This window comes from Dromaius novaehollandiae, chromosome 3 (genome assembly GCF_036370855.1).
Source record: "Dromaius novaehollandiae isolate bDroNov1 chromosome 3, bDroNov1.hap1, whole genome shotgun sequence".
NCBI lineage: Eukaryota > Metazoa > Chordata > Aves > Casuariiformes > Dromaiidae > Dromaius > Dromaius novaehollandiae.
The window spans coordinates 11,723,832-11,749,638 of NC_088100.1; the positions used below are offsets into that span (position 1 = coordinate 11,723,832).

The 25,807-nt window shown below is 42.7% G+C and overlaps 2 protein-coding genes across 2 annotated transcripts; one reads left to right on the forward strand and one right to left on the reverse strand.

Moving 5' to 3' along the window:
* The first annotated feature begins 638 nt into the window (after positions 1-638).
* TTC32 (tetratricopeptide repeat domain 32) lies at positions 639-4,519 on the forward strand. Its single transcript, XM_064508435.1, has 3 exons — positions 639-908; positions 1,067-1,227; positions 2,374-4,519. Exons 1-3 carry the CDS (start codon positions 760-762, stop codon positions 2,499-2,501), a joined length of 438 nt encoding a protein of 145 aa, XP_064364505.1. The 5' UTR covers positions 639-759; the 3' UTR covers positions 2,502-4,519.
* A 3,836-nt stretch (positions 4,520-8,355) lies between these two features.
* Positions 8,356-25,331, reverse strand: LOC112985069 (uncharacterized). Its single transcript, XM_026103419.2, has 23 exons — positions 25,196-25,331; positions 25,044-25,102; positions 24,806-24,898; positions 22,975-23,102; positions 21,431-21,577; positions 20,065-20,136; positions 18,921-19,088; positions 18,726-18,822; positions 17,616-17,833; positions 16,409-16,562; positions 15,323-15,531; positions 13,957-14,074; positions 12,885-13,090; positions 12,129-12,246; positions 11,881-12,047; positions 11,656-11,756; positions 11,435-11,562; positions 11,265-11,315; positions 10,987-11,170; positions 10,781-10,904; positions 9,663-9,759; positions 9,347-9,448; positions 8,356-8,494 (listed from the first exon to the last, which is right to left on the reverse strand). Exons 1-22 carry the CDS (start codon positions 25,222-25,224, stop codon positions 9,366-9,368), a joined length of 2,751 nt encoding a protein of 916 aa, XP_025959204.2. The 5' UTR covers positions 25,225-25,331; the 3' UTR covers positions 8,356-8,494; positions 9,347-9,365.
* Between the last annotated feature and the right edge of the window lie 476 nt (positions 25,332-25,807).

Below are 25,807 nucleotides of genomic sequence, written 5' to 3' on the forward strand. Positions count from 1 at the left end.
AGGTATGTCATATGAAAATAGCTGGAGCTGTTGACCTGACATCCTGCAGATAAGTATAGCCATAGGTCAGCCGCAATGTGTTTCAACAAGGGCCATAGGAGTTGTCTGAATTCATACTGAAAACACTTTGGTTCCTTCAGGCCTCCTTAATCTGTGCAGGGGCCAGTCTGGCCCAGACTCAGCTATGCATTCTCCTATGTCCCTCTACTTTCTCTGTGCAGGTGACAGGTTACCCAGGACCTGTATGTTTAGATAACGGGGTAGGTGGGTGGTTTTTTTTTTTCCTTTCCCGTTTATTCTTTTATGGGTTCATCACTTCTGTCTAGTCTCAGATTGCATCAAAAACCCTTTGATCCTGTTTCAAGGCACTACTGCAGCACGAACAATACCAGGACACAGGTTTGCGTTTACCAGTCACGCCTTCAGGCCGTGCCCATTTCTATAATGAACAGTCGCCGCGGGGACGAGGGGGGCTGCCAGCTCCGCGATAAGGGTTAAAACTCGTATCGGAGCGCGGCCGTGCTACAGCCCTCAGCAACGCAGGGCGGTTGCTGTGCGCTAACCCCGGTTTGAGAGCGGCGGAGCGCTGCCCTCTGCTGGCCGCAGCGCCCCAAGGCGGGGGGGGGGAGGGGCGGCTGATTAACGGCCGCCGGCCCGGGCGCGCGCAGCCCGCCCCCAAGGGGCTCGGCGCCGCGGGCGGCGGCCGCGCCGCTCGTGACGTCGCGCCGCGCTGCCGGGGCGCGCGGGTGAGCGCCTTCCATGGAGCACGAGGCGTCGCGCGGCGCCGCGGAGCTGCTGGCGGCCGCGCACGCGCGGTTCGAGGCGCAGCAGTTCGCGGCGGCCGAGGAGCTCTACGGCCGCTTCATCGCCCAGTGCGCGAGCTCTGCCGCTGGCCACGCCCCCACGGGGTACGTGACGGGGGGAGGGCGCCCGCGTGGGGGGAGGGCGCCCGCGTGGGGGGAGGGGCGGGGGTGCGCGCCGCAACGGCCGCCCGCGTGGGGGGAGGGGCGGGGGTGCGCGCCGCAACGGCCGCCCTGAGGGTGCTCTGCTTTTGTCCCCTGCGCAGCGCCGGCCGCGATCTCGCCACGGCCCTCAACAACCGCGGCCAGATCAAGTACTTTCGGGTGGACTTCGCCGCCGCCGTGGAGGACTACACGGCCGCCATCGAGAGCCAGCCCGACTTCGAGGTGCCCTACTACAACAGGGGCCTGGTGCTCTACCGGCTGGGTACGCGCCGCGCTGCGGGGCCGCCACCCCCCCGCCGGAGCCGCCTGGCCCGGGGTGCGCCCCTCCCGGGTGGCTTGGCCGCGAGCCTGGCTGCCTTGGGGCAGGGCAGGGCAGGGCAGGGCGACCCAGGCTGGCGCCGTGCGAGCCGAGCGGCTGTCCCTGACCCTTGCTTGTGTCTGCCCACCTGCCCCGGTATCGGGTCCGTCCTGGGCTGTCGGCCATGAAGTGCAGGGAAACGGGAGGAGGCTTTTACAGGGCTGATGAGTAGCCGCGAGAGCTCTGTTATCCCAAGAGCCACCTGAGGCTCGGAAGTAATTTCGCCATTTTACAAAGGGAGGGACCTGCCTGGCGCAGGCATGGAAAAGAGATAAGTGATGCAGTCAGAAAGAGAGAGATTTTTCTCAGATCACTATGGGATGTGCTACCTAGAGGTCTGCCCTGCTTATGCGGTTAGATATCCCTGTTTGCAGTTATGCTTTTGTGTCATTTGAGATGATATTATTTGATAGGGGAAAGATGCAGTTTGAATTTATTTTTTGGAAAATTTTCCATGAGACTAAAACTAGTAAGTCCAAAATATTACCATTAAGCCTAAGATAAGGCATCTCTTAAGTAGGTGCAGTCGTAGTGAGCACAGCCATCTCAGTTGCAGTGGGCTGTCAAGCAATCATCTCTGGGGAATTTGCTGCCAAAGTTTTGAATACACGTATGGAAATGACACCCCTGCCCCTTCTGCTGGAGCTAGGCTGTTGCATGATCAAGATCCAGAAGCTGAGGGGCTAGAGAGGGAGAGCCTTTAGAAAGGACCCTGACCAAGACCATCAGCTGGGAAGCAGCATGCCTACTTTCTAGGTTTAAGACAGCCCTGCTGTTAGTTAGTTGCCATTAGTTGGCTCTTTCTCTTGGAATAAATTGCCTGAATTTTGCCTTACATCCCATTTTAAGTGCAAAAGTGAGCACTTGGGCTTTTGCTCTGCAGACCTTCAACTCTCATTTGGACCTGTGGAGAAACCAAATACTATAGTGGGTCCAGTAAGTACAGTGGATATTTTTTGTTAGTGGAAGAATTAGAAGTCATTTTTCAGTTGTGGTTTGTGAGATTGAGCAGTTACTGAAAAATAATTCTTTCTCTTTTTTTTGGGACAGGATGCTTTGAGGAGGCCATGAAAGATTTCAGGAAAGTTTTAGAGTTAAACCCTCAGTTTGAAGATGCTGCGTTGAGTCTAAACCAGGCTATTCTTGATAAAGAAGAAAAACAAAAGAGAGCTTATTGAAAATGCAGCTAGTGGTGTAAAAATGTTTTGCTGAATACTTGCATGATTTCTGGCATTGATGGATGAAATACAAGATCATTTGCATCTGTTAGGCTCTACTGAAGGAACCTCGTTCTTGGGTAAATAAGTTAAAAAATATATTATAATTGCAAAAAAACCCCCCTATTTGGGGTATCATCAGTGCTGAGCAAAAGCGTAATGGTACATCTGTCTAAGTCACTGGTCATTCTGTACTGAAGTACTTTATGTAAAACAGCTGGAAGCTCAATAACAGCTGATGAAGTCTGTAGTCCTCTTACTACAACAGTGTTTCTGTACTCTTTCACAGATTAATTTAAATAGCCTTTCATGGGAAGAGTGTATAAAACAAAATATATAAAACATATAAATACTTGAGTTTAGAGTTTTAGAAAAGTACAGAGTCTTTCTATATTAAGAAATATTAACAAAAACCTGAGCCCTTTTTAGGCAAAGGCATTTGTACCTTGCATGAGGAATGTAGTGTAAGAATTTAGTTCTTTGGAAGTTCATTCACTTCTAAAACTAGTTTTACATTACCTAAGTAGGTAGGAACTGAATATATCTATTTTTTTTTTTTGGTAATCCCATTGTAAGAGTATTGGACAGAGCAGAGATTAATAATTGAATGAAAAAATGAATCTCCTGATTATCTGTAAAGAGCTTATGGTAGGGAATGCAGTTGAGCTATTCACAGTAGGAGTCTTGGCTCTCTCCTTTTATTGAAAAGATCAATTGCATAAAAATATAATACGAAATCTGTCTGATTCAACTGGCTGTGAATACCCAAGTGGTCTTATGTCTTATATAATAGGAGAAGCAGTTGCTGAAATCCAAAAACAATGGATCAGAAACACTGTAGTATTGTTCATGGCAATAAAAGTTCTACTAAAAGAAATGCTTTTCGATTGCCTGTGTGAGCATTGGGATATACATATTTTTTATAAATGATACTAATGAAAATTCTGCTTCTTATGGTGAATTTCTTCATGGATGATCCTGGAGCATACACAAGCGCAGGGTTCACTGTATATGGTGAAACCGTTTGGGTAAGTCATGAGCAGAGAATTTAACCTGTGAACTACTTTGCATTTTTTGTGTGGTTCCCCAGCAGCCCCACTGAGATTGCTTTCAGCTTTTGGATGAAATGCTGCAACAGTTGCTGCTTTCAGCTTTTGGATGAAATGCTGCAACAGTTGCAGTGAATGAATTTGAGGCATAGGGCTGAGAAAATTCTGTATTTTCCTTTAGTGCTCTGTGATATTTGATAGACAATAGTTTTGAAGTTATATGCCTGTGATGCATGTTAGAATGTAATCATTTACAGTCTGAAAAGCAGTCTCTAATTGCTCATTAATGACCAGGTGTTTTGAGATTCGATTTTGGCCTTTTCTGGATATACTGAGCTTTTGCTCTGCTTCCATTTATATATCTTAATGCTCTGTCTCTAAGATACATTAATAATTTAAGGACCTACATTTTTCATGCCACCTCAGTCTCAAAAATTGAGACTAGAACTAGGTGAACTAGAACTAAACCTGTCCCTGACACAGCACGCCATGAAAATGTACAGGACATTCTAAACAATTGAATTTAAACTGTGAAGTTACACTCTGAGAGGAAAGCAGGTGGAAGGATTCAAAGGAAAGATCACAGACGTGGCTCTGCACGGAACACTGTTTAAATGATAGCATACAGATAAAAATCAAAAGAAGATTAATATCAAATACATATTTTGGAAAACGAATCAAGGATTCTAGTAATAATATTCCTCATACTTTCCCAGCTCATGTCATTTTATGAGTGTTGCTCAATTCTAACGTATCCATTGTTGGCACGGGAATATTTCGCTGAATTGGGAGCAGTTTTATAGCAGATTCTCCACAGCATTTCCTTGTCTCTTCTGTAAAAGAATGAATTGTTGTGTATCTTGGCATAATTTGGAATTATTTGAAGGTAGTTTCAGCCAATAAAGTTCTTACGCACTTTTTCCTCTCTCAGACTCTCACATGAGTTACTTGGTTATTTGGTTAGGCTTTCTATCACAACCAAGCCTAATCAGGGTTTTCAGTCTGAAATTATTAAGTAGGGCAGTGTGGTGTTCTCAGTCAGTCAGGACTGTTGAAAGGGTATCATAAAACATAATTATTGCTGTCAGAAAGCTTAAGGGGGGATGTGTTTAGTAACTCTTGTTCTGCAAGGTTACTATTTGTATTCTTTTAAGAATTGAAAGTATAATGGAGAGTTGTAAAATTATATTTATGTAGTGTTTCCCTATGAAACTCAGACAATTGGCTTGTAAAAGGAGCACAAATAATGTACTTTGGACACTTTAGCAATATAGAGGTATTGTGGCTTTTCACTTTCACTAGTCTTTAGAGGTTGTCTGCCTGAAAATTACACTGTAGAGCATCTGTCTCAATTCTGGCTTCCTTCTCTGTTGCTCTTGCTAAGCGTTCACTTGTCACAGTCACGGCGTTGCACCAGAAATCCAGCAGGTGGTTGCTGCTAATATAAACTTTTCATCTGGGCCAGAAATGTTGCAGACGTGACTAATTCACAGCCCCTTTCCAAAGGTTTCCTACCTATAAACCTACTTGCCAAAGCACGTTGCCACTCTACTTCAGGCAGGCCTTTGCTGTCAGCCCCTTCATTCAGTTTGTTCCTCATAGCTGAGATTATCCTGACAATAAGTAACGGTGTTCTAACGCAATGATTTGCTATCTCTAAACTTAAAAAAAGTACTTGATTTCCTCGGTACATTACAGAATGGTTTTTCCCTTCAGTATCTGGAACAACAGTCTCTTTCTAAGATCTTACTTGTTCAAAGAACCTGGCAAAGAGTAACATCATGATCTTATGTTTTTTCCTAGTACCCCGTTTTTCCTTCTGTGGAAACACAGGAGGAGGAGTTGCACCACCTGTCCGTTTTGCAGTGTTGCAGGGCTTTTAAAGAAAGGTAGGAAAATTGACAAAAGTATGGGCTAGCAACCCAAAAGCGGGGGAACAGAACAGTATGAGAAATGTTTTACATTTCTCATACAATACTCTTTGAAATGCAGTATGGAGAACAAGGAGATTGATTCTGAAGTGAAAGCTGTGGCACACTGAAGAGGGAAAAGGGTCTGTCAAGTGACAAGAAAATTTCCCTATTCTGTATGCTTTTCTCTGTAAATGGACAACAGCAGCAAGTCAGTGTTGAAAAATTAAAAATGCTTGGCTGTTAGAAGTGACTGAGGACTGCACTATGCACTGTCCCATTTAATAGATAACCTTGGTAAAAAGTAAATAGGTAGTGAAAGATATGCTATTCCAACATGTGGGGAGTTAACACCTTTGTATCCAGCTTAGCTATGCAGGCGCTGCTATCGTTGGACTATCAGAAAGGGAAAAGTTCAGAAAGGCAAAAACAATGAGCAAAGCAAGACTACTAGCAGGAGGATGAGATTTTTGTGATTATGAGGAGATTATTCTGCAATTTTCTTCTCTTGGGTTTTCTATTTGGTGTTGCCACCAGGACATGGTCAGGTCCAATGGATTCTGGCAATTGCTATATTAATGTCTCTGCTTTCATTTTCTGTAGCAATCCTGATCTTAAAGGCAGTCCTCTCACTGCAGCAGTTAGGTGGAGCTGCTTTGTTGTAGGATCACCTTTTAGTAGAGGCAGGTGTTGGATCTGCAGAACAGATTCAACCTCAGCCTAGTGCTTGCACTCACAATGAAAGGGCTGGTTTCTGAGAGAAGTTTGCTGCGGGGTCAGGTCAAGGCGGAGGCCCAGCTAGTAGCATATTGTGGTCATTTGGGTTGAACTCTAATCTGTGTCTGAAGCTCAGCTGTTTCCAAGGTTTTCCTTGTAAGATCCCTGTCCATGAGTGGGGATTGGAGGCAGTTTATAGCTTCTGGCCACAAGATTTTTCATCATTCATGTGTTTGTGTTGTACAATTAACATGTGGCCTGTCAGGTGCACCTGACAACTTCATCTCCCAAGAAGGAAAAGCTCTTTTATCCCTGTCATGGACAAACACTGCAACAGTAGCTTTCAAGTCAGGTTCCCTGTATTAACTGTATTCCTATGAAGAAGGGTGATCCAAAGTTCAGTGATTTTCAAGCTTTTATGCAGACTCCTGTGTGCATATTGTTTATATTTAACATGTCTCTCACATCTCCACAATGCCTTTTCCCTACATTGGTTGAATAATAAGGTCTCTCGCAACCATAGGGGCATGACCAAGTAGTTTCTGAGGGCCAAATGTAAGAAAGACTAAGCCTATAGGCCTGAACTGGAATCTAGGACATGAGTTAGATGCTGAAGCTCCATCTGCAGTGCCTGAGAAGAGGGATTAATCTAAGAATAGCCTTCAGATGCTGAGCAATATGCTATGCCAATAGCGTGGCAGAATCACAGGGTGGGAATGAGATGCTCTCAAAGCGAAACAATGAGTGCCTAAGTAACTCTAACATGCTAGTATAACTGAGTGTAAAAGGATTGTTTTGCCAAGAAGAACAATGAAACTAGGAGCAGGCAATCAAGGATGTGACATTTCTCTGGCTGGTCCGTAGGAATGCTGGAAATTGAAATGCTATGGAAATCAGGGAAAGAAAGGTCTCACCACCTGCCTGGTGTTGGGTGGAGAGGAACACTGCTGAACTTGTTTCTGTCTTGCCAGGACAAAATTGAAAGATCTGGGGTGTTCCATGTGCTGCAGAGCCCTTAATCTCCTCTGCAAGACCCCAGAGAGAGTGAACCTTAGTGGTGCAACACCAGGTCTGATGCTCATCTGTGTGAAATTATGGACAGTGCCTTATGAGCGCTGGGAAAAGAGGGGCAAGCATATGGTTGTCATTATGTAGCTTTCATACCAGTTTACAAATTTGTCTTTCTTAGTTATTGATTTACTGTTTTCAAATTGCTTTTTAGAATAATAGAAAGTGATTAGTTACTGTTAACACTAAAAATGGGGAATTTGTCATCTTGGAAGATGTCGAGGAAGCAGCAGGCTTGCTTGATACTGCAGTGTTAGCTCCAGCCAGTAGAGTGCACTGCTCATACAGCAGAGAGGAAGATGTCTCCCACACTCCCGCTGTGGGGGGGTTTCTTGAAATCTCAGTACCATCCGATTCCCTTTTCTGTGACTTAGTCCTTCAGTAGATATAGCTTTAACACTATGTTTATTCAGGCATTCACAGGCATGACTGCAGCTTTTGGGAGGCCAGGTATATGCACTAACCAGCATACGCAATCTAGTCAGCCTGTAAAGATACAAGCTCTGCAGGCTGTACCCATCTAAGATTCTGGGGCCATATGCGTTATTAGCTTGAATTGACATCTGTGCAAGTTCTCCATCTTCACTGATATTGAATAGCTATTCAATATACTATGCTATGCTGCAGTCACACCTTCGGTTACAGTGTAGGCACATCCTGAGAGTGATCTGCAGCTGGGAGTGTGGCTGGTTTGTCCTTGATCTGTAGAAAAATAACCTTTTTAATTTTATTCTCTTTTTAAAAAAAATCAGTGGACACAGAAAATAAAATGCCAGGCAAGTTGTTCTTTTTACTGATTTTAGAGTATCTAAGCCTCTTCTAATTTTTAGTTAGCCTTTTCCATACATGGGCAGCTTAGAAGAAAGCAAGAGGTGAATAGGTTTCCAAGAAGCTCAGGTCAGTGCTAGGTGCAATTTTGTAACCGAAAGTCTGTATTAATGAGGAAAAAAGGAATGCAGTTGTGTTGTATGTGGAAGAGGCCCTGAGTAGGAGATTGCTTGACTCTTCAGAGCCAGTGGATGATGGATGATAGGCTAGTAAGGAGATGTTCTGAAGTTACATGACTTCATATGTACTTTTATTTGACTTTTCAGATTTGCACTTTATATTCAGTTGAGAGGACTGGCAATCACCTTATGAAGTATTGAAAGAAACAGCCATGATCAGGGTTGGGATAATTCTAGTGGTCAACAAGTCCATATTTCAGCAGCTGGAAGACAAAGAAAATGTTATTTTGCAGCCTTGGGTTATTATCTGGTAAGTTTTCCATTGTAGCCACTTCATAGAGGGAACAGGTTGGAGCATTTACTAATCTTGTTAGCAGACTCTAGCCCTTTTCAGTGCTGTAGTGCTGTCTTGAGTCCCACAGTCTGATCACTTCAAGCAAGATAGTTCTGGTAGTCACTGAAAGAGGTAACTTCTGTGTCCAGTTGCACTATTTAGAAAGCAACCAGCACAGCAGAGCTTTCAGGTGCTGTTGGAGACATACAGTGAAATGAGGAGTGAGGCTGGAGCACACAGCTGTGTAGCTCTGGTCCTCCAAAGACAGATGAAAAGCTAAGTTTTAGGGGATGTAGACCCTTCAGAAGAATTTGTAATATGGCAGTGATGTGTGCCTTAATTTTTGTTTTTAATATTCTGCATATATTTTTCTTTCAATTGAGTGGTGATAACTGCTGGGGGCAGTTTGCTCCAGTCCAGTGGAAAGCCTGTTGAAATAACAGTTGATACCAAAACTGCCTGCTACAGCCCAACTCCAACATGTCCCACTCCCCTGCTGACATCTTCTCCAGAGCTGGGCCACCTATGTTTGGCCTGGCAGGTAGCTCTCTTTGTTTCCTCTCTTGTGGGCTCAAGCTTAGACCAGGAAACCCCAAGCCATGCCTGTTCCTTTGTTCGTGCTTCTGACTCCAAATTTTTTTGAAAAGGCAGCAGAGCCCAGCTGGAGGACAGTGTCCCAGAACCAATTGTTCTGAGGCCTTGAATGACAATGCTAGATATTGCTTGTGCCACAAAGCATGGTGAGCTCTCTAGGTTAATATATAAGGCCAGGGGTTCTTACCAACTTTAGTTTACATCCTTCATCTTAGATCTGGATCAACAATCCAGACAGGTCCAGCAAGTACGTAGCCCTGGAGACTGACTGAACGGTGACCTGGAAAGGCTAAGAATGACACAGAGTGCATTTGAGTAGTTTTTCCAGGATACAGTAGTTCTATACTTTTAAGTGTTAATGTATTAAAGTACCAGCTAAGAGTAATGTTACAAAGCATGTATGTTCAAGGTGTTTCAGATGCCCCAAACTGGGGTTCCTAAATACCTTAAAAACATCAGACCAGGTGTATTTTGAACTGATTCTTTCTCTGCTGAACACCTACCCCTCCTCTCCTTGCTGGAGCTGCATTGTCCTCTGCAGAGGCTGCCACGTAGTATGTTGGTGGGAGAGCAGACTGCCAGTAAGCAGTGCACATACACCTGAGAATGAGACAAAATACCACTTTGTCCTGTTTGCAGAGCATTGCTTTGTCTTTTGTCTGCCTTTTGCAGAAGTTACAGCTAACTAGATTTAAGCTTGTCTGAACACTTGCATGTGGCACCTTCTAGCTGAACCTGCCTTGCATTTCAAATTTGGTGTCAAAGCAGCCCTCAGGCAGTTTGGTAACTGAGAGGCTGAGACAGGAGAACTTAAAACCGCATGAGCTGCAGTGAGGCTACATATCAAAGCTAGACAGAAACTCAATCTGGTGCTAGATGCAGCTGCCCACTTAGGAAGCAGCACATGCCAGAATTGCATCATGTTCAGTTTTAGTAAGTTTATGAGTTGAATCTCTTATGAAGGGCCAAGTCAAAAATGGATGTGCTTACTTTAGCTGCCCAGGCAAGGGTATTGCCATGGCTCGTATCAATACATGTGCTGGAGCGCACTCAGTTGGGATGCAGAAGGCACAAAGCGCTCTCAGTTGACTGTCCACAGTTTTATTTTCTTGTCTTAGACCTGTTAGAGGAAGACATAACCTCAAAAGCGTAAGGCCAAATCCACATGCCTTTGCTTCCTTGCCCACTGGGCAGGCATCTGAGGAGATGGTTGACTGCCTGGGATAGATGGGAGACAGCTAAACTGAATTTCATGTGGATGCTATGGTACATTAGTTGACTTTTTTTTGCTGGACATTTTGAATGCTATGAATCTGACCCTATAAAAAGTCAGAAACACTATATAAAAATCATATTTACATACCAAACTCTTTTGTTTACTCCAGTCAGTCTAATCTTAAATCACTGAAACTGTGACTGTGTGAAGAGAACTAAATTAAAGCTGCACACCAGTTAGGCTACTTGGGCTGTCGACTGTATAGATCTTAAGTCTGTGAGGTGCTTAAATTGGCTATTTTTTAAGCAATCTGGCTCACAAAATGGTCTTAACTGATGCTTCTGTAAAGAGAAGTTCACAGAGTAGGTCCCATGAATGCTAGGGCATCCTTTCTCTTAATCTTACCTGTTCCAATGGATGTGTCAGGGTCCTTACTGCTAGCCTTTTAAAATGAGAAGGATGTTTCACTCTGCTGCTGACAGTTACTGGACAGAACTCCACGACAAACTCATTGCTGCTAATCTCACACCTATTTGAGAGAACAGATTAGCAGATCTAGAAGAAATCAGGGTTTTTCCAATGCACAAGTTGGTCATTCAATAACTACTTGCCCATCCACAGTGATAGTCCATTTTGGGGTACTGTTGAAGTCTAGAGACCCAGTCACCCAGCAATTATCCAGGTATAATTCTGCCTCAGGGCTTTCATCTTTGAGCTCAACCTCAAGAAACACAGGCTCCAAGGATCGTCTGAGTATTGCCATGTTTGGTTCATAGAATTCCATGAAAGATCCGTCTTGAGAAAACATCAGGGGATTTTGGTGTTATTTAGTTTTATTTAAATTAAAACATATTTGGAAATTTTGTGATTTTCTTAGAAGGAAGCTTACCTTTTGACACCCTTGAAACTACATTCAGGGCCTGTCTTATCCTTCTGTATACTACAGATAAGAAAATGTTTGTGAGGTTCTTTAGTAGGAAGCAGGCCAAGTCTTAAAAGACGGAGCTTACAACTGAAAGAGTCACACAGATTTCAAAATGGAGGAAGAGGATTGCCCACCTGCAATATTTGATCTTGGTACCATTGTACCAGAGCCGAAGGGAGGTGACGTGCGCATGGATGGATCACTAATGAAGGCACCTAGTGTCAGTGTCTCTTTTGCTCGGTAGTAGCACAAGACTGTTAATCTATAACAGGAAAAGGGGTAATTTTTGTGTTCATTTTCCATCAGATGTAGCAAGCCAAGTGTTTTCAGTGAGCAGAGACAGGCAATCTCCTACCTGTAGTCTGTATCTCTTGTGATTGTTGGCAGGCTCTGTTCTGGGAGAGTTTCTTTCTCGTAAGAGATTTCATTTTCATAAATAATGTGATCACCTTCAAACTGTATATATGAGAAACTCATTAAAAACTGAATATTCTCAGGAGATGGGGCAGGGGAACAAAAAAGAAAATGTGGGAGAAACAGAGGCTTCCTGCAGATGTATTTGCTCATGCCATGGCCTTACCCTTACTGAAGTGCCACAGGTAGTGACATGGAACTTGAAGAAGACATGTCCTTCATTATATTCTTTAGGCTTGCAAGAGCTATCCCTTAGTTTAGTTTTACTCATATCAATAGCAGGAACTGTCTTCATTTGGGCAGATATCATTATAGTTCCATCTGGGTGGCATACTGAGAAAATCAGAGAGTTGATTATAAGTTCAAGGAAAGTATCACAGATCTTTTTACTGATCAATCACTTGTACAACTTACCTACAAATGCTGAAGAATTAAAATTGCAGCTAATGGAGAATATCTGTAAGGTCTCCAGAGTTCCTGCTTTCCTTAAGGCAACATCAAACCTTGCTTTGATTTTCTGAAAGGACACTTCCTGTGAAGGAAGTGAGGGAAGAGGTCTCCTGTCAAAGTGTGTTATTGATCCGTATGTATAAAATTCATCTCTTCAGCTTGTGTTGCTTTAAATGCTAACAAGTCACAAGAGTTAAGTCAGTGTGAAGACTAAAGCCTGACGCAACATGGAGGCAGAAGTTTTCTGATATGAATTAACTGGTCATTGTCACAGAGAGAAAAGTTTTGGCTTGTTGTTGTAGAATAGTTCAGATATTTATTACAGCATCAATTTTCCCTGCCATGTTTTAACATTTCTAAAAAAAAAAAAGGATCCTTTAAAAGAGCTTCTTTCATAAGGGCTATATTGAAATATTTTTTCTGGCTCAGTACAGATGGGACATTTTGTCTCATCATACTAAAAATACTGAGGAGTTTGTTTTTGAGGACCTGGTGCATACCTTTTAGAGACAACTTAGCACTGCAGATTACTTAATACATGGCATTTCCAGAAGGGTGCATGTCCGATACCTCTTGTCCTATTTGCACTCACATAGAGTCATTCCTTTTTGAGGTTTTCTAATACATGTAATACAGCACTACAAACTGTGACTCTAGGATAGTCTATGAGCAAATAGTCCTATATACTTTAAAGAAGGCAGTATGATACAGTTTATGTACCTCATAGATAACTCCTATAGCAAACAAAGGTATTTGCAAGATCAGGTGGGTAGAATTGGTAGCTGCAAAATACCCATTTGTAAGTGCAGTGTGCCGATTCAGAAGTTTGTTACCAATATATAGGTTCCAGTACTGGTGCAGGCCTGAAATAGGAATGGCTAGATACAGGTTTTCTTTATCACAGTAACCAACTGCTTCTGGTAGTTCTGTGGAAAGAAGGTGGGATGAAGAGTGAGCAACGAATGAGGGTTTGAACGATGTTGTTTGGCTAAGTTACAGATTTCTATCGTGGGTAAATTTTGCTTTGGCACCGCAGCAGAGTTGTTATGTACATACTGGCATCATCTGTAGTCTTTTGGCTGTGTTGTGGATATAACAGTTCACAATCGGAGGCATCAAAATCCTCATGGTTTAGCAATGGTCTGCCAGCTTGCTTCCAGGAATACTCCCTGTTTCAGTAAGACAAGCTGAACTATGTATGTAAATATGTTTTTGGTCAGCCCAGAGCTGTTTTGAAGGTAAAATAGGACAGTGAGGAGACTCTGTAACCCTCGTGACATCCAAAAATCTATCAAGTTGAAAAAATACCAACCATAGCTCCTGACTGTTCCATTAACCTGCTAAGTACAACTTTTAGTAGATGACTGTCTCCTTAGAGAAGTGCTATCTTTGGAGTTAAAGACATTTATTTGAGCCAGTTGAGCTTTCCCTGGACACAGAGGCAGAATTGCATTTGAGGACAAACTGAAACTCACAGCAATGTCTGAAAGTTTTGCCAGTATATGTATGCTCAAGTTATGAGGCATCTTGTTTGCTGAGTTTGCTAGCCAGATCCTTTTGTACATTAGCTTTTATTGCTCTCAGTGTCTCGAGGGCAGACTGTCTTGCCAGTATGCAAGAGAGCTGCCATCAGAAAAGCAGCAAGTTGGCTATGTTGCCAATAATGAACTATTGAAGGGTGGGGTTTTCCCAAAAGCTCTCATCCTTAGCCTAACTCCATTCTCACTGAATGCAATGAAAACCTGATCCATGCTGTTAATGCAAGCCAGTTAATATCAGAGGAAAAACTTACCGATATCAGCAATTACACATTCCATCTCTGCTGAGTGATAATAGAGTGTCATCTCTGCACCCACACTTACAGTGTAGTTAAGAAGGAGGGTATATTTTGTTTCATTTTTATTCACGTACTGAAAGAGAGAGAAAAGTGAAAGGCTGTGGTAGCAATGGCTTCCAGCACAGACAGGAACGTATATCCTGAGCAGCACTAAGTAATTATTACGACACCCTCCTCTCCCCAGCAAATAGCTCAGTCTCCAAAAACATCGTTTCAGTTGGCCTACAGCTATTCAGAAACCTGGGCTGAATTCAACAGCTATTTTGGCCAAACATAAGTGTGGAGAACGTAGTGCCTGTTCAGAAAATGGAGGCAGAAGTGAACACAATGGTATTTCCTCTATACGCCAGTGGTGAAAGAGCGTGTTGAGGGAGATAGGGGTCCAAATCCTTATTCTTCTTTATTCAGAGCATTGGTCTGAACCCAGGAGAATGAGTAACCAGTAAGGCAGAAGGTATGAGGAGATGCTATGAGAGATCTCTCTCAACATCCCCATTTACTTAAGTTAAAGTGCCCCCAAACAAACCCTGCTGTTCAACCTGAAAGAAGTATTTAACTTTGAGTGTTTTTGGATTGCTTTGACCCTTGAAGCATTTTAACTGTGGTTTGGCTGCAGATTGAAAATTATTTGCACAAGTCCTTATCCTGCATGTTCACAATGTTGTTCCTTACAACAGAAATAGCATCGCAGCTCTGTGTGATTTGGTCCAGACAGTTGTAGATGACATGCAGTCAAGTATCCTCCCACTAAAATTAGAGGTTAGATTCCTTTCCTGCATTTATACTATTTACAAATATTTAGAGTATAAATGGTCTGAAGTTTAAGAAAATTACATTTAGAATAGCCTGAGTCTGCCTGTACCTGCTTGCACTGTGCATGGCCTATGCCAGTGTTCAAATGGCTCTGCAAAAACATAGATTCAGGAATAACTGGATGATGGTGACTGCTGTTTGCAGGACTGCAATAACTGATGATTGTTTTTCCAAGGCACTCCTGTTTCAAGGAACAGCATTTAATAGAGATTTGACAAACCTCTTTCTGCTGGGCGTTGCACTTGAAAATTAGCCATGCTGATAAGACACCAAAGGAAGTCATATTTCATATCATCTAGTCACACTTGGTGTTGCACTTCTCCCAGAGACCTAGGGAGAGCAAGGTGGGGACATACAAACCTCTAATCTTAATTCAGATGAGCTCAGACTCATTGACAGCTCTATAATTGTAGAACAGTTGTTGGTTAATAAAAACCAGAGACATATTCTGGAAAGGGACTGCCCTACCACTTCCATTCACCCACTAAAGTAACCTGCTGTATCTTACCTCCTTTAGAACATATGGATCATCAAAAGGGACTTTCAAGATAAATCCTTTTGTTGTATTAGAAAAAGGAGTTTCATATATATTATACCCCTGGTGCTGTGCTTGTCTTAGGGTAAATGGCACATTTCCTATTGTGATTGCCACCAGAGAGACATCAGGAAGAAAGTGTCCAAATGCAACATTAAATATCCTTTCCTCTGGCAGAGTATCTGTAGGGAGAGAACATCAAATTACTGCTGATGTGGATCAAGTAACGAAGACAGTTGGGGTGGCCTCATGTTCAAGTTCCAGGAAACTTAGCCAACAGCCATCTCTTTAATGGCTCTGATTAATGAGTGTTTGTGTTCTAGTCATATCTGAGATACTCTGAGTACATGAGAATTGCTTCAAGCTGTAGGAGATTAACAATAAATACATACAACTCTACAGGAAGTGGGTTCAGTAACTTTCTAGAGGTGCGCTATGATGTGCAGTGACTTTCCTATAGTGAAATCTAGAATCTAGTTCAGCCACATAAAATACGGAAAAACTATCATAATGTAACCTAAGAGGCTCACTTTTTTCTTTTTATATCAGTTATCCAGATAATTCCAGAGATGACTAGTGTCTTAATGCATTGCAAAATATTGTAAAACACCACTACTGCACCACTAGTTGGTGAGGTGATTTCATTATGCTCCCAGGGTAACGAACACAAGTCTGAGGAGAAGATGGCATCAGTAGACACTGTCCTCAGACAGTTCGTCTCCCTAATGTGATAATTACACAGTGCAGCATCTTTATTTTAGGGTCCCAGCGCTCAGTAGAAAAATTTGTCAGTTAAAGTGGCAGAAATGCTCATGTTCTTATCAGCAACTCATAATTTTCATTTTATCCCATAAAGAGGCGTGATAGATGAAGCATCCCTTGAGGCTGACAGGATTGTTTTGGTTTATCAAACCTTGGATCTTGACTTTGGCTAGCAAATTGGAAGTGCAAATTGAGAACACTCTGGTGAATCTGAGCATGTGGCAGAAGTCAAATTGAATAATGCGTAACTCAGCAAAAACAAGACACTGTTAGAAATCAATGAGAAGAATGACTTACTGTTGATAACAGTTGGTATTTGTGGCATAAAAGGTGTAACGATGGATTTGATGATAGTATACTTAGTGGTTTGCCAATCTGCATCTGTCCACGTGTGCTCCAAGAACAAGTCAATACTGTAAATGATGCCATATACACCACCAGATACAGAGCTCTAAGGAGGTAAAATTTGTGAATAAGCCTTAATATTCAATAGTTCAATGGAATAATGACTGAATATGATTAAAATTCTTCTGCTAGAAAGAGAAAATAGCATTCTGGGACAGTTTGGAATGGATTTTGCTAGGTGGGAAGCTTGTTTGTTTGGACCACTTGACTGGCCCATGTTTGGCTCAGATAGTCCCGAGGTTCTCAGTAAGGAGACGTCAGGAGAGCACTGCTCATTAACTTTAGTAAGCAAGCAATATTTTGCCTTTTTTTTGGGGGGGGGGGGGGCAATCTGTTGACTATGAGTCTTGCCTCTCATTTTATCCTGATTCACTCTGAAAGTTTGTCGGTACTTTAGACAGTTCCTCAGACTAACTCTATCTTGTGTTACTTTGCACCATGGTAGTACACATAGTAACGTACATGTCCATTGATACGCCAAAAAGTGAACTTCAGAAAGGGACAAGTCAAAGTCACACCAACTTCATCTTTAGAAAGAGTCATGTGAAAATATTGCCAGCTCCTTTCTACTGAACATTTCTTTGGACACTGCCTCTGTACTAGTAAACTATAGAATGCCAGGGCCTGTTTTCTGGCTCTAAGTCACATCTATACTATTAAAGCTTTCCAAGTGCCCAAAGCAGGGCAGCTGCAGCCAAACTACATATTGGGAGTAAATCCTGTCCCATGCTAATTCATGCCATGTGCATGGAAATTATCTGGGAAATTGCTCGCTGACCCAGGCCAGAAGTATGTCAGGGGCCATTTTCATAATGTAGCAAAATAGATGATTGAACTCCAGTGCCCAGAAACCCTGGCACTCTTAATTTATTAGTATAGGCATTACTTCATAGATTATCCAGAAAACACAACCTCTTGCTTCTATTGTGTTTTCTAATCAGAGATACTTAATTTCTAAGTAAGTGCCTCCAGAACATAGAGAAGGAGCATCTAGGTCTTCAGATATTTAAGCAGTAATCACTGTCTGGATCATGATTTGGAAGCCTTTTCCCTGATGCATCCCATCAACTGTGTTAGTTTGTGACAGGTTCCTACTAACCTTTAGTTTGCCTCCTTCTGCTCCAATAGGGATAGTTATTCCAATGTGTGTCTTGTTGTGCTCCAGTAAGTAGTTCTTCTCCTCAGGGTTTACTATGACTTGGCCATTGACTCCCATTGAAATGTTTTTAGACAGAAAGGTGGACTCTTGAAGCACTAATGTGGGGATAATACTTGGCACAGTCCATGTTAGCGTAGTATCAGTGAAGCTGGTACCATCTGTTAAGTTAGATAGACAGTCCCAGAAGGCCAGGCAATTGGAGTTGCCAGTGAGTCTTCATTCTGCAACAGTTGTCTCCCCCTGACTCCTTTTCATCAGGGTGCCATTTACAGCTAATGAAACACCTTACAGGATGTTAGCAGACCGGTGGCTATTCTGTAGAAACCCTGGCACTCAAAGTAGACTTGAATCACCAATTTCAGATGAATAATTCATTTATTAAGAAGAACTGACAGTCATGCTCCCAGTTACTTGCCCTGTTCTCCTTCCGGTCCCAGGAGTTTTGCCTTACGCGGTTCAACAGGAGGAGCAGAACACAGAGCCACCTATTCGGGCCTTTTCTCTGGCATGTTTGCTTTGTGATTTTGACAGTTTAAAACATGCTACTTCCTTGTCAAATGTTCCAATTACTACTGTTCTGTGAGAGACAGAGGGTGCAGCTATTACTGTTTTTTAAAGATCCAGGCTACATCTGCCTCTCCACAGAAAGAGACTAGGTGGGTCAAAAGGGCACAGAGCTGCATTCTCTGCATACATTTATATGACAGTGGAGAGCCAACGCCATGGGGTTAGTCAAGGTGAGACACACTTCCTAGCCCTTGTGCAGCAATTATTTGTCTCCAGTTCCCTGCGTCTGATGGGGGGGGGGGGGGGAGGGGGCAGGTTGAGAAACCAGAGACAAGGCATGACACTGCACTGGGGACACAAGTAATGTAGTGTCACAGCAGGGAAGATGTTTGTCAGGGGCTAGCACCCTCTTAGCCCATGCTGCTCAGAAGACAGCTTGTAAACCTTTTCCATTACAATGTAGGTTGCACAGAAATGCACAGACTGTGTTTTCTACCAGCTCCTCAGGCAGTTATTTCTGATAAATGAGAAAGAAATCCTTACCAACAGGACAGGAGACAGTTGTGTCAATCAGCAAAAGCAGCCACCGCTGCCTGTACATGGAGGTGGAAGTGATCATGTTCATATTTACACCACCAACCTGTTGGGATGCAGGAAAAAAATGTAAGGGAAAACAAATGTTATAGAGAGGCAGTGGAAATGGCACAATTTTGTGTTCAGTTGAGAGCAACAACTCACCGTGGTGAAATCAGACTCATTGCTGTGATAGGGCGCACGGAGATATACTCGAGACAGGGTGTTATTGAAGCTGTAGCCTAGTTTTGCTGCATCGCTTACCATTATTGTCTTTCTCCCTGATGGAGAAACAAACATCAGTTGCCATAGCTGGTATGCAACTTTTTGAGTCTGCAAGAGAGAGAGGAATTACATAAGAGACTTTTGTATACTTGTATCTTAAAAAGCTATGAAACTGTAGGATCTATTTTCCCATTAAGAGCTGGAGTAACTGGAATTGCACTGGGCATACTAGTCCACTAGTAACACCCTTGATGTATATAAAGGTGAGGAATCCTATAGCTCTTTAAGGCATTTTTAAAGAGAGTCTTACAGCAGTCCTAGAAGAAACTTAAACTGGAGGCCTTGAACAAATCCCCCTGTTCAGATTGCCTGTGCTGTTAATAAAAAATTGCCTTCATGCGAGTTGATTGTTGGAGCAGTCTATAGGCCAAATGACAGACTACCTTTTATAGTACATAACCATACTATGTCACACATAAGAAGAGAGGAATGTCTGTACTGGTCTAAAATGGAGGTCTGTCCTAGACGGTATTTCTTCTCAAATGATCACCTTATGGGGGAATAACCAAGAAGGACAATGGACATAAGAAGAAAGTGAGGCATGAGTAAAAATAGGACAAGCATATATTTCTCCCTAATACTTTCCAGCCTCAAACAATTTTCAGCTCAAGTACTCCTGAGTTATTTGTGGCTTCTTTGTATTTTGTATGTCTTATTGGATTTCTCTTCTATGAACTTTTCCTGAATCCCCTTGAGATCAAGCAAACTTTTAGCAGCCACAGCATCTTTTGGCAAGGCATTTGACAGATGCACTAGCCATTGTATGAAGAACCACCTACCTTTGTTTTGTTCTGAACTCAGCTTCCACTAACCCCTGCAAGCATATGGCCCTTCTGTCTCACGTAAGCATCTTTTTGCAGTCTTAAGCTCTAAGAAGACTTGAGAGGTTTTTCAGTACTTGATGGCATCTTTGCCATATCCCTTTTTCTATGAGGACAAGGACAGAGCTATGCTCCAAGAATGACTCATGATGTTAGAGGGATGAGAAAAGCTAAGAGCTGTTAGGAAAGACTCTCCTTCATACCTCTGGCAGTGCTGACATCCATGCTACAGTGTAGTCATTTGAAACTGCAGGGACATCAGTCTTCACTGATACCTGGGAACACAGTGGAGATTGGGAACAAATAAAATCTTCAGCATTATTGCAGGCATGAGAGCGGAGGCCTTTCAGATTTCTTCCCCAGTATCTGTTGGGATTTAGCAAGCTACATTCACTGGAGATAATTAAAGTGTTTCCAAGTTCTTGACTTTAGACGTTCTTGACTGTTGTAAGTTCTGTGCTCTTAAAATGAAAATTAAAGCCATGTATTTATGGGGATGCATGTATAGTAGAGTAAAGAGGGTCCTGGGCAGTGTGCTTTAGGTGACCTTCTTGCACAGGAGGGTTGGACTAGATGATATCCAGAGGTCCCTTCCAACCTCCAGAGGTCCCCTTCCAACCATTCTGTAATTCTATGAACATCTTTGTATATAACTAGGTAAACTAATGATTCTGTTTCATATCTGGTAAGCTGTAGGCTAGATCACTTTCTGGAGACTCTCAGAGGCATCTGGGTCTCTCCACTCAACTTATAGGGAAGCAGGCTGTTTGCTTTAAGAGGACTGGTTCCTTCCTCCCACACAGGCTGGACACCTGAAAGTGTGGGATCCCCATACTGAAGGTAGATGCTTATGGTGCAATTCTAACTAGCCTGTGCTGAAGAGTGAGACAAGTTCTGGACATTGAGTTGGAAGCCAGTCTTGTCCCCAGATATCTGTACCATGATTTAAGTGTATTGCAACACCAGATATGACTGCACAGTCTCAAGTCCTAGCGGGGGAAATACGCAATTATGTTCTTGTCCTACCTCCGGTAGGTGCATACAAAAATTAGTGAAGTTCAGTTTGTTGAGTGCCTGATTCCTAATTTGACTTTTAGAAGCTAGTAGCAGCCTGGACAACCAAAGCGTAGCACCTCCTTCTGTAAGCAGGTTCTGTCTTAGAAGTGATGTCCCGTGACACAGCAGAGGTGTAGCTCTGCAAATTCTGGATTTTACTATTTTAAATGAAAGGATGACATTCCTGCAGATGTGGCAGTACTTTTTAACACAAAGGTACTCCCATGAGCGTAACAGGTAGGGTCTTCCTGGCTTCTGATTTGCTTGCAGTGGCATGAATTACAGCATTCTTTACAGTTAACTGAGTTTCACTGCATGCAAAATACCAATGACATATAAATGTGTTATTAATGAGCATCTACAGTTAGGCGCTCTGCTGAATAGCTACATGTTGCTATTGGCCCCAGGTACATGGTGTAAAATCAACTTCTGACATAAGTCTGTATTTGTGGAGGTTGCTGTGCCTTGCAGGGGGCTTGGATGTAACTCAGCTTTTGGTGGGAAAGTTTTTACCTCCATGTAGTTTTCCTCACACACAATTTCTCTTGGAGCCCAGGAAGAGTAGGAGCAGTACATAGGGTAGGTGTAGGTCACAGCTGCTCTCATGCTTGGAAATGAGGACACCCTGATGTTCACAGTCAGTGAAAACAGCTCATCTGCCTAGGAAGAAGAATTACAAATTCAGCGGCTCATGTAGAAGGTCATGTTCGTATGCACACAGGAATGGCTGAGCAGGACCATCTTGCCTACTGTCCTGTTTCCAGGAGTGGCTAGTAGTGAGGGCTTATTTACACGGATAAGAGCAGGGTGAGACCTGTAGTGACAGTTCCTCCACAGTACTGTCTTGTCTTAAGTGGTTTGTGCACAGGGGCTTTCTGAGCCACAGATATTGTCTTAGTACAGACTTTGTGTTAGATCAGATCTCAGCAATATTCTTTCCATAGTAATAAGTGTGCAGCTAGTCAGAGGAGGATACCCTTATCTGACCTTCCTCACCGTGTGGTTCTTGTTTCTCTCGTTCATGACTGATATGCGCTTTCTCGTGGAGACAAAGCCCTAGACATTTTAATTTGATGTAGGTAGTTCAGATCCATCTTACAAATGCTGTTTGGCATTTATCTTAACTAGCTTCCTTAAGAGATCTCCTCTTGGTGCTTCAACTCCACAGGAACCAAATGTGAAGACATTGACTGTGCTGCTATCTGACATGGATGTTATCTACAGAAGAACAAACAAACAAATGCAAAACCTTTCCAGAGAAACTTCCAGTCTGGATGTTCTGTACAGCACAGTGTCCCCCTATTCATATTAGCATAAGACCTACCTAGCGAGTTTCATCTTATTTTTGCTGTGAGGCTTCCAGAATCAACCAGACACGGACAAAAGATGAAGTTTCTATTCTGATATATTCTGTTTCTAGGTTCATCTCAACTATCATTTAGAAGTTAGAAATCCAGGCTAAACTTTTAAACATATTTCAGGATGGTGTGAATCACCTTCCAGAGATGCCTGTTTTTCTCCATTGACTATGGTAGAAGTGTAAACAACTAGTTTAGAATAGACATTATCTTTTAGATAGCTCAAATTACATGAGACAAATCTGGGTCTAATAGATGTGTGTGATCTACATTCCTAGGCATGTGTTAACAGGCACATTACCACATAAATTAAGCCAGGAAATGATCTGCCAGAATCACACTGCAAATGTTGCTTTTTCAAGCAGATGCCTACTTCTTTCCAGAGAGGCTTTCAAGAAACTCTGGCAAATCAGCAGCAACAAGGATATGCTTCAGAGCTGGCAGCTAGTCAGCAGAATTATGCTAAGTGTCATTTCATGGAGAGAGGAAATCCCATGTCAGTCACACTGAACAAACCTCATACTGGAGAGCCACTGCCTATTTATTTCTACACACCACCAACATTATACTAACTCTTTGAGTTCACTATTTCTTGAGTTCTCAAAACATGTCACTGGAATGTCATATAATATCCCAGTCTTGTGTTTTTGGAGAGGATGTACTATCTGAAACTGTTTTCAGTCCGTCTCTGGGTCTTACCTCATTGGCCACATGACAACCAAGCACTGACGCGCGGAAGACGGGGTTGCCCCATACATCTTCTGTCAGGACATAGCCACAGCGAGATGCTAGTTTCTCATCCAGCAGAACAGGGCCGGCATAAGGATCTACAGAAAAAGGATGTTGGAGAATGACATCTGGGAAGAAAAGCTCAGGCAAGTCACTGAGCAGAGTAGTGCTGAGGCCTCCTCAACCAGCTGTCTTCAGAAAAGAGGCTCAGCTGTGTTGGATGCTCTCCAACAATGCATATTGTTAGGAGTAGCGAAGCTGTTATGTGTTAGAGCACATGTGATAACTGGCATTTCTCAAACTCACGCACATTATGTTCACTTTAGTGCCCACTTCTTCCAGAAGCTTGTGCCACAGCCACCTTGAAGTACTATTAAGGAGAGTTTCTCTGAAATATCGCACACATTTCTCCCTCTCCAGTTTTGCTCTCTAAAAAGAATTATGGGCTATTATGTCCATCTGTTTCCAAAATCCTCAAGTTTTGGTAATCTGTTGCTCAGTATGATCAAAGGATGCATTCGTGGACATATTTTGGATGGGCACTTCTACAAGTTGATCAGTTTTGCCACTTATCTCTGCCAGACAAGGCCCTATGTACTGTTAAACCTAGAGGGGAGCTGAATAACAGGCACTCTGGGAGATGACTGAGCTCAGCTCTTGATGCTGGTAGAGTTAATAACATTGTATTCTCTTAATTATCTGCTCCTCTGATTAAGGAACTATTTTAGTCTTGGGTTAGACACAAGAATCTGTACAAGTAGATAGGGTTTTACTAGCTGTCATTGTAACTTCAAGATTTATCTGTCATCTTTATATGTCAGACAGTACTAATAACTGCTGTTTCAGTAGACATATTCTTGCAGCCAGGATAGTGTAAGGAGATAAGTGAGAAGAATTTTGGAAGAAGAGAGAATAGCTTTTGTGAGACCAACTGATAGAGCTGGAAGAAACAAACAAGCTTTGTGTGCCTGAAGGCTTGTCTGTTTTTTCCAGAGATATCAGTTGCTCTCATAAAAGCTCTCACTTCTTTCCACACCCTTGCTGTACTTGATTTTTTCAGCTCTGCCTCCAAATTAATTGGAAAAACAAACAAACAAACAAAAAAACAAAAAAACCTAAGACCCAGAAAAAAAAGGACTGATCCCAACAGAAAGAAATATGATTTGGGGTGAAATCACATACTTTGTTCAATTTGATGTGAACATTTTCTGGTTTACATCTTGGTTAAATAGATTTTTTTTCCTTTTCTCGGCAAAATAGAGACCCTTTGTTCAGTCTGAAATAGAGTATTTCACTGCCATTGTGGTGTTAAATAAAATAGAAACAAATCTTTTAATTGCTGAAGTCCTTACCCAGTATTCATCAAGAGTGTGTTTTCTGCATATTACTCAGCATACACTGCTGTTGTCACCTGTGCTGTCTAGGACGTACCCAAGCTACAATTTCACCTCTGATTTCCTAGCTAGACACGTGCAAGGTCTCAAGAGAGAATAGAATAAAACCCAAATGTCAGTTCTTCCTTATTGGACCATCCTTTCTCCTTTTCTCAGGCATACCTGACAGAATGGGCAAAGGGTACTATGGCTATAGATATAAGCTTTTCTGCTTATAAGCTATCTGTAGGAATATTGGGCAAATTCAGTGTGGTAGGCCAAGTGTAGGCAGCAAGGACATTCTCCCAGTTCTTTCAGAGTAAGTTACCAATTAACATGTAGATGGCAGCAGCATCCAGCTCGTAGACACCACACTTAGGTGGTACTTTAGCCTTCATCTTGCTCAGGGCAACCATTTTGTGACTCACCATTGATTTCCAGCTGGAAGAACTTTCCCTGGAGCAAGAGTTTATTCAGTTTCATCCAAAAAATCCTGGAGTGGCAACTGCTCGCTACAAAACCTGGTGGAAGTACACAGAGAACAGATGAGCCAGTGGGACTAGAGACTAGAGGAGAGACACCTGTCATTTTGAGTAGAATTACCTAGTTCTCCTTTGAGAACTATCCTTGCCACTCCCCACTATCCTTTTATCATGTTTTACCAACCTGGGGGAGCCATCCGCCTCCCTTGTGCCAGCCAGAACAACAAGAAAAGCAGCCAGATCCTGCAGTATAAATGTACAAACAAATGACGGGATGAACAGAGAAAAACAGATGAAGGTGGAAAACAAAAGAGGCAGAAATCAAAGACTTTTTACCTGCATAGTGAGTAACCTACAGCTTCCATATGTTCCCAGAGACCTGTGCATGTGCAGCAGAGTCCTCCTCACTTTGAAGTAAAGCTGATCCAGCTATGGAGAGGAGACTTGGTCAGACTCAGGAGAAAAAGTCAACCTTTTATAAAGGAGAGATTATTCTGTCTTCTCCAGACCTTGTGTGTGAATCAGGAGGGAAGCCTCCTGTCACAGAGGAAAGCCTGAAATGAATCATGCAATGCCTTCCAACGTTATCTGAGCTCCCTTCAGTGGGAGGCAGTGTCCCTCTCACTCAGCCAGAAGGGCAGAGCACCAGGTATTTACAAGGTCAGATGTTACTGCTGAGCCTAATTGTAATGAGTGCAGCAGAAGGTGCTCAGTACTCTCCATCAACCCCTAGGAAGCAATCACATTCGCTATAAGCTTGCTGGGTAGCTTTGGCTTCAGGTCTCAAGTGCATGTGCAACATTTCCCCAGAGGTATTTTAACTGTGTCCGTATAGGAAATATATTTTTGTTACTGTGAAATGTCCTAATGACCTAGCCATGCCAGAGATAACAGCATTTCTTTGGCAGCTACGTGTTTCACTTTCATGGATCCAGTTAGCTTGCCCTT